This window comes from Anabrus simplex, chromosome 2, assembly GCF_040414725.1.
Source record: "Anabrus simplex isolate iqAnaSimp1 chromosome 2, ASM4041472v1, whole genome shotgun sequence".
NCBI classification, from domain to species: Eukaryota; Metazoa; Arthropoda; class Insecta; order Orthoptera; family Tettigoniidae; genus Anabrus; species Anabrus simplex.
In genome coordinates, this window is record NC_090266.1 from 644,275,674 (window position 1) to 644,293,556 (window position 17,883).

General features: G+C 40.2%; 1 protein-coding gene across 1 annotated transcript in view; it reads left to right on the forward strand.

Annotated features, from left to right (window-relative positions):
* Nucleotides 1-17,883, forward strand: part of LOC136863623 (KICSTOR complex protein SZT2) — an 874,751-nt gene that overhangs the window by 462,166 nt on the left and 394,702 nt on the right. The window contains 1 exon segment of the mRNA XM_068226020.1: nt 14,419-14,543. Coding sequence (XP_068082121.1) covers nt 14,419-14,543 — 125 coding nt within the window.

Sequence of the window (17,883 nt, forward strand, 5' to 3'; positions counted from 1 at the left end):
CATGCAGGAGTCAAATTATTATTTGACATAGCTAGGTTTGGTGCTTGAAATGCATGCTCCTTTGTCGTAACTCGTCATTCGACCATATGGGCAGGCCTAGGTCAGTGACATTTCTTCCTCTTTCTGGTAGCAGATCATCTCTATCAACATTATTATCCCTCTTTATCACTTTACTAATATCTTCAGTATCACTACCATCACTGTCGAAATCTACACCGGACTCAATCTCCTCTAAAAGTGGATGCATCTTACGTTCGTACGCGGCAGCCATCATTCAAACATGATGCTTACAACTGTGACAAAAGAAAAATGTTTTCCCCTGGAACTTTTCATGGAAAAAATATAAACTATTAGTTTAAAATGTGACTAATAGATGGCAAAAACATATAACAAAGGTACACGGCAAATCAAGTATATTTGGCCGCAGCACTGGTGGCGCAAAGTCCAGCTCGAGTATACTCGATCGCAGCACTGGCGGGCCATTTCAGGCAGCTCGAGGATACTCGATCGCAGCAGTGAAAAAGTTAATAGAAAAAATGAGAACACAAAGTGAAAGCTTTTATGTATCTTTGAGGGATTAACACACTCGACCAGGTTGGTTGTGCAAAATGGTGCACATTGTAACAGCAGGTATTCAAAATATCTACCATTGTCGGTAATACATGCTCGGCACTTTCAGAGAAAATTCTCTTGAACCTGCCTCAGTACCGTGTGGTTTTGACTAATGTCCTGAGCAGCTTCTAAGACATGTTCCTGGAGCTCTTGTCAGAGTTTCCACTTTTCTGTGATAAATTTTAAATTTCATATACTCAGAAAAAAAAAATTCTACGAGGTTTAGATCAGGGCTTCTTGCCAGCCAGCCAATAGGGCCCCAACACTCAATCCATTGCTACGGATAGGTGGCATCCAGGTGGCAGTGCACTAGGTTGGTAATGTGTGGAGGCGCTCCATCATGTTGGAACCACATGTGCCGTCAGGTATGGAGTGGAATATCCTCGAGTAGTAGTTGTAGAGTGTCTTCCAGAAACTATAGATAAGATTTGTTAGTCGCTCTATGTGGAAATACCACAAGTCCTGTGATAAAGACTCCCAACATCGCTGTCCAAGCATTAATGGAAAACCAAGCCGGGTGGTGGGAATGTCTCATAGCATGGGGATTGTTCTCTGACCACACATCTGTGTTGTGAAAATTGAAGATGCCACTCCTTGAAAATGAGATGTCGTCTTTGAACAAAATATGATTCACAAAGCCTTCGGATTGACTATGGACCCATTCACACAAGGTCATGCTGGGTGCATAATCTATCTCCGGTAAGTTTTGAATGCTCTGCAGATGGTACAGATGTTGTCTGACTTCCTGTTATGTTCATAGGGCAGTCCAATGGGTCACTCCTGCCACTGCTGCAATTTGGAGAGGACTCCTGCCGGGGTCCTCTGCAATAAGTTCTCTGCAGGAAGATCACATATAGGACCACCAGCTTCACACTTGAGCATGACTTTTCCAGTGTTAGTTATTCTCTGTAAAACTGCTACAAGACAACCTCTCGCAAGAAGAGACGACAGTGAAGTGAAGCAGTTAACTTAGAGAAATTAGACTGTATATCAGAGTAGACAACCCCTCATACTAAAATGGATGAGAATGAAGTGAAGCTATTGACCTACAGAGGTCAGACTATGAACTAGGATAGAAATCTCCAGTAGAAGAAACGAGAATGAAGTGAAGCTATTGACCTAGAGAGGTCAGACTATGGATATCCTCTTACTGGAAGGGATGAAAATGAAGTGCTGATAAAACAGAGCAGTCATGGTTCTCCACAACGCTAGTTTATTTCCTCCTTAGAATTAAACTAGATGTGGGAAGTGAGAACATTCAGCCTGAGCGATTTTCGGGTGATGTGGATGTCATTCACAGCCAGTCGTCTGTCCTTTCTATCCTATGCCTTCTGGAAGGTTGTTAAGATTGGCAGGACGACTGGTATGCACATGTAGCTCACCTCCAATGAGGGAGTACTAAAAAATGGCTGCATCACCTAGGGACAAGGGTATGTATGAACTTACTATATTGAAAATGTTGCAGACATTCGGCTGGTATGACTTGGGAACGAGGAGATGAGCTGCTCGACTAAGCAGCATATTCCAGTCTGTTAGTAAGGAGATTGTGTAGAATGACATTTGTAGACGAATATGCTTGAATGGAGATTTTTTAAGTAAGAAAATTCATAATATGAAGATAAATTTGCAATTCAGGAGGACAGATTAGGGCAAATATTCATTTATAGGAAGAGGAATTAGGGACTGAAATAATTTACCAAGGGATATATTTGATAAATTTCCAACTTCTTTGAAATCATATAAGAAAAAAGTAGGTAAAAACTGATGGGTATTCTACCACCTGGGCGACAGCCCTAAATGCAGACCTGTGGAAATTGATTGAATGATTGATATTTACGGAGGAAAGATCATAAAATGAAGATAGTTAGAATTCAATAGGACAAATTGGGCAAATAATCATTTATAGGAAGAGGAATTAGGGGCTGGAATAATTTAACAAGGTAGATGTTTGATAAATTTCCAACCACCGAGCTCGATAGCTGCAGTCGCTTAAGTGCGGCCAGTATCCAGTAATCGGGAGATAGTGGGTTCGAACCCCACTGTCGGCAGCCCTGAAGATGGTTTTCCGTGGTTTTCCATTTTCACACCAGGCAAATGCTGGGGCTGTACCTTAATTAAGGCCACGGCCGCTTCCTTCCAATTCCTAGGCCTTTCCTCTCCCATCGTCGCCATAAGACATATCTGTGTCGGTGCGACATAAAGCAAATGGCAAACAAAAAAAATCCAACCTCTTTGAATTTTTTTTTCTATTGGCTTTACGTCACACCGACACAGGTAGGCGACGATGGGACAGGAAAGAGCTAGGAGTGGGAAGGAAGCGGCCGTGGCCTTAATTAAGATACAGCCCAGCATTTGCCTGGTGTGAAAATGGGAAACCATGGAAAACCATCTTCAGGGCTGCCGACAGCGGGGTTCGAACCCACTATCTCCTGAATACCGGATACTGGCCGCACTTAAGCGACTGCAGCTATCGAACTCGGTTTAGAAATCATTTAAGAAAAGACTGGGTCAAGTGATAGGAAATCTGCTACCTGGCCAACAGCCCTAAATGCAGATAAACGGTGATTGATCATATGCCAATATTGAGCCCTTCTTAGTGGGAATCGTTCAGTGTACACCTCTGCAGCTGCACGAGCGTTCTGTCCTACCTCGTGGCTAGGCGGTATGTGTTCACTAGCTACACACTGGTCCTGTACGAGTTGTAAACATTACATCACAGGTAGCTCCTCCCCTCTCACTGAGGCTGCCGACCTTGTGCTGTTTCTTTATTGCAGCTGTATTTGTCACATGTTCCTTGCTGCCATTCAAGTCATATTTTTTTCTATTCTTTTACTGCTAAATGCATCAAGATACAGGACAAATAACCAGTAAGCATTTGTCCTGACACTTATTTCTGTTTGTACACTCCATCATCTTGTGTTTCGAGCCATTAAACCTTTGCATCATTGAATTCCTTGTAATTATAGTGTATGAGTGCAAGCTACTGAGCTTAAGGTTGCAGCATTGTGATCCTCTCCTCAATATCTATTACTTATGTTAATTTGGTGCATCAGTTACTTTCCACTCTGTATGTCATTTTTGCAGCTAGAAAAACCACGATATGATAATATTTCTGCTTACAACTCTGACCAGAAAGGTTCAGTATTGCATGAACTATATCAATGAATTTTCATTCTATGTGATACATGTGCTGTGGGTCAGTATTTCTTCCCTTAACACTGTCACATAGCAGTATTTCGAGGTGCAACGCTGATATGCGTCATCTTCAGTAAATCTTGTGAAAAGGCATTTATACCTATGTATATACATATAAAATACATAACTCATTATAACATTGCACTTAGAGACATAGTTAAAATAATATGTTACAGCTAAAATGAAACATAAAACTTCTTGTAATCACGAGTTAAAATCCTGATAGTCACTATCCAAGCAACACTCTGAACACTTTAAAAAGGTCATGTTATGCTTTTTCATTCAAGTTTAAACCTTGAGAGTCCTGGGTTCGACCTTGAGCAACACATTTTTTCATTAGACAAAAAAATCTGTTGTTTTTTACTACTATGCGGTGGTTGAATTACATAAGAAATTCCTCTGTAAAGGATCAAAATCAATCTTGAAGAACTTGTAAACAGTCACTTACATTCAGATAATCGAGACTGTCAAGTCAGGTGACGTGGAAACCGTGTTACAACAAAATCCACAAGAAAATTTCACAGTTCAATGCAGACCTGAAGCATAGAAAAGAAAATGGCTTTTAGAACTGAATCGAAGGAAAAACAGAAAGAAATTAAGTAACGTATGAGAGACTCGCCTCATAGGACCTGGTATGTGACATGCATGCTGAGAGGAAAGAACTGGTGTAATGACAAGCTCGAGTAAGGGAAGCCATGTAAGCAGCTGTAGGAGGGGAGAGGGAAGAGGGGTGGATGGAAAGACATGAGGAGCAGGAAGGGAAGGGGAGGGGATCTAGGGAGGTTGACATGGTGGAGGCACGTAGCGTAAGAGAGTATTACGCAATATACTAAAGACCGAGATGTTATTTGAAATATTAATGTTTTTAAGAAATATAATAAGAAAATTGCCGGCCCCGTGGTGTAGGGGTAGCGTGCCTGCCTCTTACCCGGAGGCCCCGGGTTCGATTCCCGGCCAGGTCAGCGAATTTTACCTGGACCTGAGGGCTGGTTTGAGGTCCACTCAGCCTACGTGATTAGAATTGAGGAGCTATCTGATGGTGAGATAGCGGCCCTGGTCTAGAAAGCCAAGAATAACAGCTGAGAGGATTCGTTGTGCTGACCACATGACACCTCGTAATCTGTAGGCCTTCGGCTGAGCAGGAGTCACTTGGTAGGCCAAGGCCTTTCAAGGGCTGTAGTGCCATGGAGTTTGGGGGGGGGGTTAATAAGAAAATTGAATAAGATCTTTGGTTTTTCGGAAATATCATTTAAATTTAAGCCTGAATTAAAATATTGATCTAAGCATATATAACAATTTTCAGTAGCGTCAAGCAAGGGACCTTTATTTAGAACCTGTAATACCTCGATATCTTGATTTATCTCAGTAAAGGTATGTTTTAATTTTTTCATATGTTAGCCCACTGCCGAAAATCTGTTATGTTTTATGGCATTAACGTGTTCTGCATATCTGATTTTAATGCTATGACCAGTTTGACCTACATATGAACAGCTACAGTCCTTGCAACAAAACCTGTAGACTCCTAAATTTGAAAAAGAATTTTGCTTATTTATTGAGTTGGAGTTACATAATATCTCCAAACTTCTATTGTTAGTACGAAAGGATATATTAACATTATGCTTTTTGAAGATGTCAGTCTTTATTAAAAGTGAAGGTTGAAAACGTAATAGAACTGGGTTTTTCTCTTGGCAAGGTAGTTTATAAATGGTACCTGAATTTGTTAATTATTCTTTCGATAAAAGTATTTTTGAAGCCATTAAATTTAGCTATAGAATGGATAATGTTTAATTCCTTCTTAAGATAGCCTTGGACATGGGAATCTTGAACGCGCAGTCTACTAGGCTATTGTATGTGGCGCTTTTGTGTGTCAGAGGATGTAATGAGTCTTGCCTTATAGTAGTGGCAGTTTTGGTTGGTTTTCTATAAGTACTATATGTAAAAGAAGAAGGAAGTCTATTTATTGTTAAATCCAGAAAGTTGATTGATCTATTTAGTTTCTGTCTCTAAGGTAAATTTAATGGGTCTAACTACAATATCAAAATTAATTTAAAACTTGAACGGAAGGTTATATTTCTTTAAAAAGACAACAACTCAACAAATAACAGTATGTCAGGTACAAAAGCAATCTTGAAACAAGACTAGGAAAATTCAAGATCAGTGAACTTTACAAATTATGGGCTTCAAGCCCGTAGGTTTACAATTCCAGAGATACCGGATCCAGTTTTACACCATTTTAAGTTAAAAATTAGGAACCATTAAGTCAGGGGCAGAAATCCCCTAAATCCAGAGCCTTCCAGAGGCACTCTTTACAATAATCAAAACTTGGAAAAAGAGCTAATAGGCTTTCCAACATTCATCCAATTTTAACCGCCCGCTTAAGGCAACATTACACACAATTCTAACACTCTCTGGCCTTCCATGGCCCAAGTTACAAATTGAAACAGGGGTATCTAGTACCCAACCTACGGGGCCTTTGCGAAAAAGAACAGGTTAAGAAAACGGCCCGAAACACAAACTGAAAGAAGGCATACACTGCACTTCCAGATAATGAAAATTAAAACCTACAGGGCTTTCAGGCGATGAAACAGGGGCTAATCCCAAGCTGCTTGAGGTGGCGCGCATGGAAATCACTTTAACACATTACAGGAAGAAAACCGTTACAAAACGAAGTCACCTCAAACTAAGATGAAGGGGAGCTCGAGAGGGTACTTCACTCTCTATCCCCGGTTTACAGATAAAGATTTTATGAACTTTTTACATTAGCCGGAAGAAAGTTACATTTTAGAAAAATATGTTACATGGTTAAAGATTCAGACCTTTCCCCTCGGGTTAAGCTGCGGAGGTAGCTACGACAAGAAAGATGTAATTTTATGTGGCAATTACCTTATAGATGTTCTGCTACCGACGAAAGAGGGCGCCCGCCTCCTGCTTAACACACACAGTCAGATAGATTACGATCAATTGGCCAAGAAACGTGAAAAGCCGCAGTTTATAAACCCTCAGGGAAGGTTCGAGATCATTCAAGACTAAACCAGCCACACTCTCGCAATTTAATTGGTTAATCTCAAAGTTACACTCAGAATCGAACAAGAAGCCTGTGATAGGTTGAAAATGAATTACAGAAATTTTTCATTGGTCTGATTCAAAACTGGCGGAAATAAAAAGGAAGTATTGCCACCCAAAAATAAATGAACATAAATCAGTTTTGAAAACCTAGAAATACCAAATATCTTTAAATTATAAGTTCTTCCACCTTGAACCAGAGTGAATGATTATAGTTTTTAGTAGTGTCATTTGTAGAATAATGTCCAAACTTATTGATGAATGGCAAACAAAACAAGGAGAAATTCACTCAGTTTAGGAAACTTCACAATAACAAAATTACTTAATATTTCAGTGGAGACATCTTCTGATTGAAATTCTAAGTTCCTGTTGTAGTAGTTTCCACTTTAGTTCGATAGAGGAGTTCATTTAGGCGCTAATTTTGAATGTGCGGCATTGAGGTGTACCTCCAGGGTACAATTATTATTATTATTATTATTATTATTATTATTATTATTATTATTATTATTATTATTATTGTTGTTGTTGTTGTTGTTGTTGTTGTTGTTGTTGTTGTTGTTGTTGTTGTTGTTGTCGTCGTCGTCGTCGTCGTCGTCGTCGTCGTCGTCGTCATTTGCTTTAAAATATACCCGATGCAGCTTACTTTTCAAGTATGGCATTACGATACTTAATTGTTTATAACTGTTAATTCTGCCTCCCTAGCAGAATTATCCTACGATAACATGATATGATGTTAGAAATAAGCTTAACATAGTTTTCTGAAGTCAGCACTGTTTAATGTGTCATGACATGGTAGGTTTTCTGGTGAACTGTTTTTCTTATCTCATTAGCAGTTATTACACTGCTGCTATTTCCTGCAAATTCTTTTTCTAGTAGATTTAATACATGACCACTTTCTGCAAGCAGGTAGCCTTCGTTCAATGAATTGGGTCGATTGCTCTCATATAAAATGCCCTGAAATCCCACAGTTTTTATCAAGTTGGCCAATGACAGCTGATATTTGCATGGTGGTACATGTTAACTTACAGTGTTCACCACTTGCAGCATGGCAGTGCATTTCTCCCTTTAATGCATGGAGCCAGTATTTAATGATGGCCTGTAAATACTGACTGATCTGGCTCATAATGAAATGTAAGAAACACATAAATATTTTCAAATATTGAATGTGACTTGATAGAAACTAATGATGATCTTTTAAGAACAAAACATGTCATTCTTCGTTTAATAGTGTGTACATTTACAGGTATGTTATAGTGTAATATTTATATAGAACGTGTGTGTATGATAGACTGAAAATCCTTAAGTTACATTTAACTGAGTCAACCCTGGAAAGTATGGCTTTCTTCTTAAGGAACTGGCTGATAGTTGTGTTAAAGCATATTATTTGGAGTATGGTTGAAGCTCAGAGGTGCCAACTATTACGGATTGTCCTTAATAATTACGGATTTCACTTCGCGTTAACGGCATTACGGTCGAAGGGGAAATTATTACGGAAAAGCAACATTGTCATAATAAAAATTCATTTCTACGAAGAAAAGGAAAGAATTTTAAAAATTTCAATCCCTTAGAGCATTACTGGACAACCTTCCTCGTTTCAATGTTTGTAAGTTGGCAACTAAACATATTTGGCAGTTATTTGGTCGTCACTTCCTTTTGTTTCGCGCGAGCGTTGTGAAATCACGGCCAGCTACATAGATATAAGCTGCTCTCATAGCTAGAATGACTCATCAAGTCAGTCGTGAAGTAGGCTCTATTCCTTGCTCTGCTGTTCTCCATTGCGCGCATTCGCCTCTCTCTCTGCTGTGTGCGTAGAACGAGTGGTATATTTAGCGCGTTTAAATTATAATTATCCTAGTCGTTGATTTGAAAAGAAGTGATTGGTTTTGTAAAATGAAGTGGAGCAATTGTCAAATTGCATCTTCTTCTAAGAAGAGAGCAGTGTTACAGAAATATCGAGACGGTTACACAAAGGAATGGCCATGCCTACTTGCTTCACGTGCTAGTGAAAACCACGTGTTCTGCAGTGTGTGTTTGTGTGATTTCTCTGTGGCTCATGGTAGACGAGATGATTGCAGAAGACACATAGAATTAAAGAAACATCACATGTACGGTGAATCAAAATTACGAAACCAGTATGTTTCATCTTTCTTCGTAAAATGTAATGAAACTGCGGTGACAAATGCCGAATTGCTGTTCATATCATTTCTTTTGGAGCATAATATTCCGTTATCAGTTTCAGACCATGCTAGAAATTTATTTAGATCAATGTTTCCTGACTCTAAAATATCTCAGAAATATGGTTGTGCAAGAACTAAAACCTCTGCTTTAGTTCAATATACGGCACATGAGTCAAAAAAGGAAATAAGTGAACTTTTGCAAATAATGCCTTTTCCTTTGGCTACTGATGGTAGTATGGATTCAAATGCAGTTAAATTTTATCCTGTAGTTGTCTCTTCCTTTAATGCTCAGAGAGGCCAAATATCAACTCTTCTATTGTCATTGGTTAGAGAGTACTGACAATACAGGTGAGGGAATTTTCTCTGTTATTAATAGTGAATTGTCGTCTTTAGCCATTACATGGGGAATTTGCATTTCTTTTTCATCTGACTGTGCATACACAATGATAGGGGCAAATAAAGGTGTTGCAAAATTTGTGAAGGACAGGCCTTCTTCTGTTTATGTCCCGGGTGGTTCATGTCAGCTCATACACGTTGAAAGTATATCAGGCTGTTTGTGGCACAGAGCGTCACACAATTTTGAAATGTCAGTACCCGTTGGCTCTCGCTTCTTCAGTCTATTAATAGAGTTCTTGAGCAGAGGGAAGCTTTGACACTCATGTTTTGTAGTGAGACCCACCATAAAAATGACAGCACCAAGAAGTTTGAAACTGTAAAATCTTTCATACAAGACCCACACACAAAACTGTTTTGCTACTTTCTTGAGAGTACACTTCCTGTCTTTAACTCAGTGAATTTATTTCTGCAACAAGATGCTCCAGCCATACATCTTCTTAGGAGGAAACTTACTGGTCTTTAACCGACCTGTTGGTCAGATTTGTTCAGCCATGTTCTATTCACTCGGAGTCTACCTCCCTTTAGAGTGTTGAATTCAAGAGGAGGAAATACCAGAAAGCCAATGAGGACTTGGTAATTGGAGCAAAAGCCAGGGCATACTTGAAAGATAATGACTGTGTTGAAGGGATGTTTTCTAATTCTGTAAGAGAGTTTTATATGTCAGCTTGCAGTTACAATATCAAGAAATTCCCCCTTGATGATGAATTTCTTCATCATGCCGAAGTTGTAGACACCTCTCTCAGAATGAAGGTTACCTATTCATCTCTTGAATATTTTGTTTGAAGATTCCCAGGTTTGGTCAAGGAAAGTGAACATGACAAACTTGAAGAGGAATTTGCAGTTTACCAGTGCGATGCTTTCCCTTAATATATTTTACATGGACCTAACATTGATGTGAACTGGGGAAACATTGCAGAGATTAAAAATGAAAGTGGACAAATTAAGTATAAAACCTTAAGTAATGATTTGCTTTTTTTGGGGGGGGTAATTGGCTTTACGTCGCGCCGACCCAGATAGGTCTTATGGTGATGATGGAGCAGGAAAGTAGTGTACCTCACAGTAACTTTCCCACAGAAAGAGTTTTCAGTGTTGTTAGGAAAAATCAGACAGAATTCAGGCCTACATTAAGTACATCTACACTGGAACCACTTGTGGGTCTGAAGATGAAAATGTCATCTCAAGGGGAAGTATGTTTCAACAAAACCTACGCTGAAAAGCAGCTGCTGGGTGCAAAATGAGCTACAAAGTATTTTTTATCGCAGAACTAACAGGTAATGAGGACATTTTATTGTGTAATATGATATACTTTAGAATAGATTGCTGTAGGAAAGGGCAAACCGGGTGCTTTGGATTTGGCTCGAAACGTTTTGATGGGGGGGTGCGCGAGTTAAAAGTGGGATTACTGATAACCCACTTCAAAGGATGGCACCTCTGGAGGCTGAAACCCTTTTCCAAGCCATCAGGAAATCCCTACTGAAAGCAGAATTCCTGAGACTACGAGTCCTTCACCCCGTGGGGTCAGGAATTAGCTGTTTGGAGAACATTCTGGAGATCAGTATTATTTGGTGACAAAGACTGTTTCTGCTGGGACATTGGATGATGTTCATACCCAAGTCTGAAATAGACATAGAGAAAAGCTTCTGTAATCATATATCCAGACCTAAATGCAAGAGACCCATCACAGTGGATATAATGGCACATCAAGGAACCCTTTTTCAGGGGAAAATTCTCGCACCTCTTAAATCTAGGGCTGGCTGAAGTGACATTAGACAACAACCTCCACTAGCAACCGTCACCCCAAGTATTGTACAGGAGGTCAAACATTCCCCATGCTCTCGTATTTAGTAAATGGAAGCCTGTGTTTCTGACTAAATTTTCTGTTGATTTACAAATCGTACCTACTTCAAGTTTCATGGCTGAAGATTTTCAGGTTTTCTGTGTTAACACTTTTGTTTACTGCCTTGTAAAATATCATTAGGTTTGCTGTATGATTAAATTCTGATGGCAGTGGGAAAGCAGCATTCTGTGTGATCGATAGGGTCCAGATTCCATTCCTTTACTTTAAGACAACTGAAAATGCTGACGAATTGTGGTTTTCATTTTACATGTTCTTAGTAATATTACATATTGTGCAAGGAGTGTAACATCTTTGTTCATATGTTTAATATTTTCAGGGCATGGGGATGAAAGGAAATTATAAAGAACAATAAATTGTTTAATACTCCGTGATTTACAGTACAGCCTGCTTGGCCACGTTCATTAAGGTGTCAAGTCTATACGGTCTGACACCATTGTTAGCCAGTTCGAATTCCCTTGGTCAAAAAATGTTTTACCTTCAGAATGTTGGCTAGCAGGAGAGAGAGGTGGTAGTAAACAATTTCTGATCACTAGATTGCATGCCAAAAACCTGGATTCATTTCCAAACCTCTGCACACTCTTCATATGGAGTGAGGGCATTTGATGCTGTTGGTGATTCTTTCATCAGATGGAGACATTAAGCCTTGAGCAGACCCTTTGGTGCTATTCGGCAGGAGTAGGCTATGTTCCAGCACCGGGTTTCACCCCCATCCCTTTCGACTATTACACATCATGTCATTCATTTAATCTCATTAACTCCTCTGATGAAGGTGACGTGAGGAAGGGTATCCGGTCGTAAAAACTCATTACAAAGATTCATATCAGACCCCCATGGAGAAAACTGGACAAGTGTTGGACGTACATTCCGTGATTTACAGTGCATAACATTCTTTTTATATATCTGAAGAATTTTGATTATGCCCTTAATTTGTTTATTTATGAAGTAACTATACCTACAGTCAAAATTAGGAAACAGTAGACTATGAAAATTATCTAAAGCAACAACGACAACTTTGTCATAAAATATTGAGATGTTTAAAATAATTTTATTGTCTCATATAATAACCATAAGTCATAATCAAAAGAATACATGAACATTTTTGTAAACCTCTTGCATTGATACTACTATATATTTGACCTAGCTCGATAGCTGCAGTCGCTTATGTGCGGCCAGTATCCAGTATTCGGGAGATAGTAGGTTCGAACCCCACTGTCGGCAACCCTGAAGATGGTTTTCCGTGGTTTCCCATTTTCACATCAGGCAAATGCTGGGGCTGTACCTTAATTAAGGCCACGGCCGCTTCCTTCCCAGTCCTAGCCCTTTCCTGTCACATCGTTGCCATAAGACATATCTGTGTCGGTGCGACGTAAAACCAATAGCAAAAACTACTATATATTTGAAGAATATTACTTATTAATTATATATTTTCCTGATATTTACTAAATTTTTATGTACATATTTGACTTTGATATTACATAAAAATCTGGGCCCTAGTAGTCGAAGATATTATAAATAACTCTCTTCAGAACTGGTACAATACCACAAAAATCTTACTATCATCATTCTTATTTGTGTGTTAATAGTGTATATGGTATTGTTTTAAGAGAAAACAGCCATTTTATGTAATTGAATGAGTGTGATGTTCAGTTACATGCATTTTAAAATACACTTAAGAAAATGGAAATTGCAACACCATGAAGGCATTGGTCGTTTGTGTTGATTTTCAAGATATGGAACAATGCCATGTAGGTATGTAAACGATCAAAGTTTCAGATCCATTGGATTGTTGCTACAGGTCTCCCCACGTGATTGGTCGCAGTGGAATCAACTCCAGTATACGGACTCTGGTGTAGCGTAGTTGACTTGCAGTCTCTGCAGCGAAGTGTTCCCCGTCAAATATGCCTCAGCGACAGAGAAGAGCACGCTATCAACAACTGTCGCCGTTTGAGAGGGCTCGGATAATTGGGCTGTGTGAGGCTGGATTATCGCTAAGGACTGTCGCTGCACATGTTGGCCGACAGGCATCTACGGTACAGCGTGTATGGCAGCAGTGGTCAAATGAAGGTACCCACACTCGTAGACCTGGCACAGGCCCAGCGCGACGGACAACTGTGAACGACGATCGCCACATCATTCGGATGGCCCGGATGGAACCCCATGTAACAGCAGCGCAAATTCGAGCAGCTGTGGCACCCCACGTTACACAACAAACAGTTGGTAATCACCTGCGTGCAGCTGGCTTACGAGCCTGTGTCCCTGCAGAAGGTGTTCCATTGACCCCACAACAGCAACGTGTAAGGCTGGCCTGGTGTCGAGAAAGATTGACGTGGGTCGACAAATGGCATAGGGTCGTCTTTAGCGATGAATCCCGCTTCTGTCATGCCCGCAGTGATCGCCGGAATCGTGTGCGCTGATGTACCGGGGAGAGGGGCCGTCCAGATCTTACTGTCGAGAGGCACACAGGGCCAACACCAAGCATTGTGGTCTGGGGAGCTATTGGCTTTAATGTGAAATTACAATTAGTGCTTGTTGAGGGCACTATGACTGCTCGACAGTACGTTGATAGGGTACTCAATCCAGTGGTTGTCCCTATGATGGCTAACATTGCTAATAGGATATTTCAGCAGGACAATGCCCGGGTTCACACTGCACGCATCTCCAGAGAAGCTTTCCATGACACCACAACCTTAGAATGGCCCACCAGATCCCTGGACCTCAGTCCTTTTGAGCATGTGTGGGACATGATGGGTCGGCAACTGGCCAACCGTCCTCAGCCACCGAGAACTCTGGAACAACTGACCCGTGCAATGCAGCAAGCATGGGCCACAATTCCTCAGGAAGCGATTCAGGACCTTATTGACTCCATGCCTCGATGAATTCATCAATGTATTGCAGCTTGTGGTGGGCACATCCTGTATTGATTGTTGTTCAAACTTGCGGTCAGAGGGACCTGAAAGTGTAATCATCGAATCACAACTGAACACTCGTCCTACATGTTCAATTGCAGCAATGTAGCACCACTCTTTCTGGGTGTTGCAATTTCAATTTTCTTCAGTGTAATATTTTCCAAACTTATGCTTCATTGTGATGATTATTTTTCTTTTGTCTTTTCCGTAGTTCAAGCCCTCATGGATTGGCAACAACAGACCAGAGGATTCAGTACATTCCATTTGCCTTTGATATAATGAAGATATTGCCGAAATGTCAGCAAGCAGAGCAACTGTATTCCATGTACATTCAAGGTCAGTGGAAGATTACAAATCATGGCATGGGAAACAGTAGCACTATTGTGATCACATTTCAAAAAAGAGAGTTATAGAGCATACATACATACATACATACATACACAAGGGGAGTGGCCGCATGCGTTAACGCACTACGGCTATGGAGCCAAGCTCTGCATCGGGAGGCGATTGAGTTCAGTCCCCGCCGGTGGCTGTCCTGAGAATGGTTTTCTGTGGTTTCTTATTTGCACTTCCAGGCAAAGGCTGGGACAATTCCTGTTCAAAGGCCACAGCTGATTTCTTCCACCTCCATACCCAGTTTCATTCACCATCATTCATCTTCGTTAGCTCCTAAACTGAGATTGGTGTCAGGAAGAGCATGTGGTCATAAAAATTTGCCATGTAATTTCATCTCACTTTATCCCCAACCCCGTATCAGGAAACAGGACTAAGGGATAGCCATAAATGCATACACTCATGAGCAACTGAATTAGAGGTAGCTGTCATAGTGGGGAAATGGTGTTGTACACAGCCTGATGAATGCACTAGGAGGGCATAGCAAGGACGTCAGACCTAGTACGGGCTTTATGAGTAACAGTTTAACAATTGACTGCAGGGTGGGTATGAAATGAGATCTCAGCGCATTTAATCATGGCCAGATTGTTGGTGCCAGACGTATGGGGCCACTCCATCTCTGAAGCCATACATGTACTGGGCTTTGCAAGTGTCACCATATGAAGAGTGTACCATGAGTATGTGGATTTGGGCCAAAACACCGGTGCTAGGGTTGACTGTCATGGTGAACCACACGTTGATGACAGATCGCTGCCGCCTAGCTCAGATCATAAGAATGGATAGACAGGCCACAATGTAGCAGATCACTTGTCAATTCAGTATTTGGACGATGATGACATGTGAGCAGCCATACAATCCAGAACCATCTCCTCGCCATGGGGTACAGAAGGAAGCGTCTCACGAGGGTACCTCTGTTCTACACCCATCACAAAGCACGTTGACTGACATGGGCAAAGGAACACCACGATTGGATTCTCAAAGTATGGAAAAAAGTCGCCTGAACAGATGAGTTGAGGTACTAGTTGGAACACACCAATGGCTGCGTCATCAACCGTGAAGCACTGGATCACTCTTGCCAGCTGGGCACAATTCAGGCCAGTGGTGGTATCCTCATATGGGAACTGTTCATGTAGGATGAACTAGGACCACTGGTACATCTGACAACATCCCTCACCAGCGAATATTACAGGAACCTGCTGCAGATCATGTTTATTCCTGTGTTTGCCTCCAACACCCTGCAGCAAGAAAATGCTCCAGCCCATTGCTCTTGAATTGTGGCTGACTGGATCGATGAGCACTCCATGATGCTTACGCGGCCCCCTAGGAACCTTGATCTCAGCCATATTTAGCACATATGGGGTATTGTCTAGAGGGATATGCGTGCCCTGGACCCTGCTTCAACCAATCTTTGTGGATTATGGGAGGCTTAATGTAACCACAATGACGCACACAAAATGCTGTCAACTTGCATACATGGATTTATTTCCAATTATTTACAAATTAAACACATATAACCTTAATCACTGTATCACAAACAAAAAACACTTCACTCTGAGAGCATCAGGAAGCCACCATTTTAACAACTGCCTATCATGAACACATGGAGACTGCAACCACTGCATCTCAACTACCAACTTTACTAAGCCAATTCACATACTTCAAACACTAGTTAGCATGACACACGTCTGGTCAGAACAACTCCTGTTAAACCATGACTCTTACTAAACAATAACTCGTCTCTGCCATCAAGACCACCTATTTATATATCTGCCTGGCCAGGCTTCTAGAAAGATACTTTACAAAAATACCTTCTCGTAAATTCTCGAGTGCCTACCAACATGGTTATAATGTACAGAATATTCTGCCATCATCTCGTCTGATCTAGTGCCATTCTGGTTGTTACAGTGTGTTACACAATTCTGTAGTGGATTACAAATCATATATACAGGTAATAATAAATTATATACAGGTTCTTACATTAATTGAACTCATATAAATGTCTATATACAGTGCATGTTTCTTGACGTAACCTCACAAACACTACGATCATTCGACTATGTAAATAATAACAATAAATGGATGTAAATACTCTATAGCCATACATTACAAGTAGTAGTAGTAGTAATAATAATAATAATAATAATAATAATAATAATAATAATAATAATAATAATAATAATAATAATAATTCGAGCTCGATACTTGCATTATTTTCCCATGGGTGAGAGAATATTGTTTTCAAGTTACATAATTTTATCGCACTTACATCAGGCTGTGTAGCAACCCTGGATCAGTGTGGCTCCCCAACACTTCTGGTGTCTTGTGGAGTCCATGCCACGCTGCATCACCACTGTCATCAGGGCGAAAGAGGGTGCTATGCGCTACTAGCCAGGTATCTCTAATTCAATGGCTCATGAGTGTACAGTCAGTATGAGTAGCTGAGATGGTAGAGCACCAGCTTTCTCTTCTCAAGATAGTGGGTTTGGTCCTGATTCAGTGCGGTGATATTTGAGGGTGCCCAAATATGTCAACCTCATATTGGTAGATTTACTGGCATGTAAAGGAACTCCTACAGGACAAAATTCTGGCATCTCTGTGTGTCCAAAAACCTTAAAACTAGTTACTGGTCTGTATAACCAATCACAATTATTATTATTATTATTATTATTATTATTATTATTATTATTATTATTATTATTATTATTATTATTATTATTATTATTATTATAATTTATTCATTTTCATTGTATACCATACTGTTTTACCTTACAGTGTTCATTATACTAGTCTCTAAGAATAAACTGTTGCATCTACTAAACAATACCTAGTTGTTGGTTACCATAGCAGTTACATATCCACATATGTTTCTTACCCTGCAATAATTAAAGAGTGATTCCTAGTACTTCAGTTAAGGCAGACTTTTTAAGACTATTTTGAAAATTTCTCTCTTCTATGCAATTATTTCAACAAATGTACCAAACATTGACATCAGCCGTACTTCTGTTGAAAGCTTGGAATGATCTCTACTAGGGGCATCATTAGTCACCATCTGTGTCCATATATTCACACTGGTAGACAAGTTGGTGTATTATGTCAATAAAGAAATCAGTTGTCTTCTTCCTGACACCAGTGATGCACATCTGCATGGACCTCTGCAGCACTGGTCTCCCTATGGTTGATATTACAGCTTCAGGAAAAGGGAAGAAGCATACATTATGAAGTATGGACTGTGCAGCAAGTATGGTAAAATCTAGTAAAAATTGAGACACTGCAATACATCTTG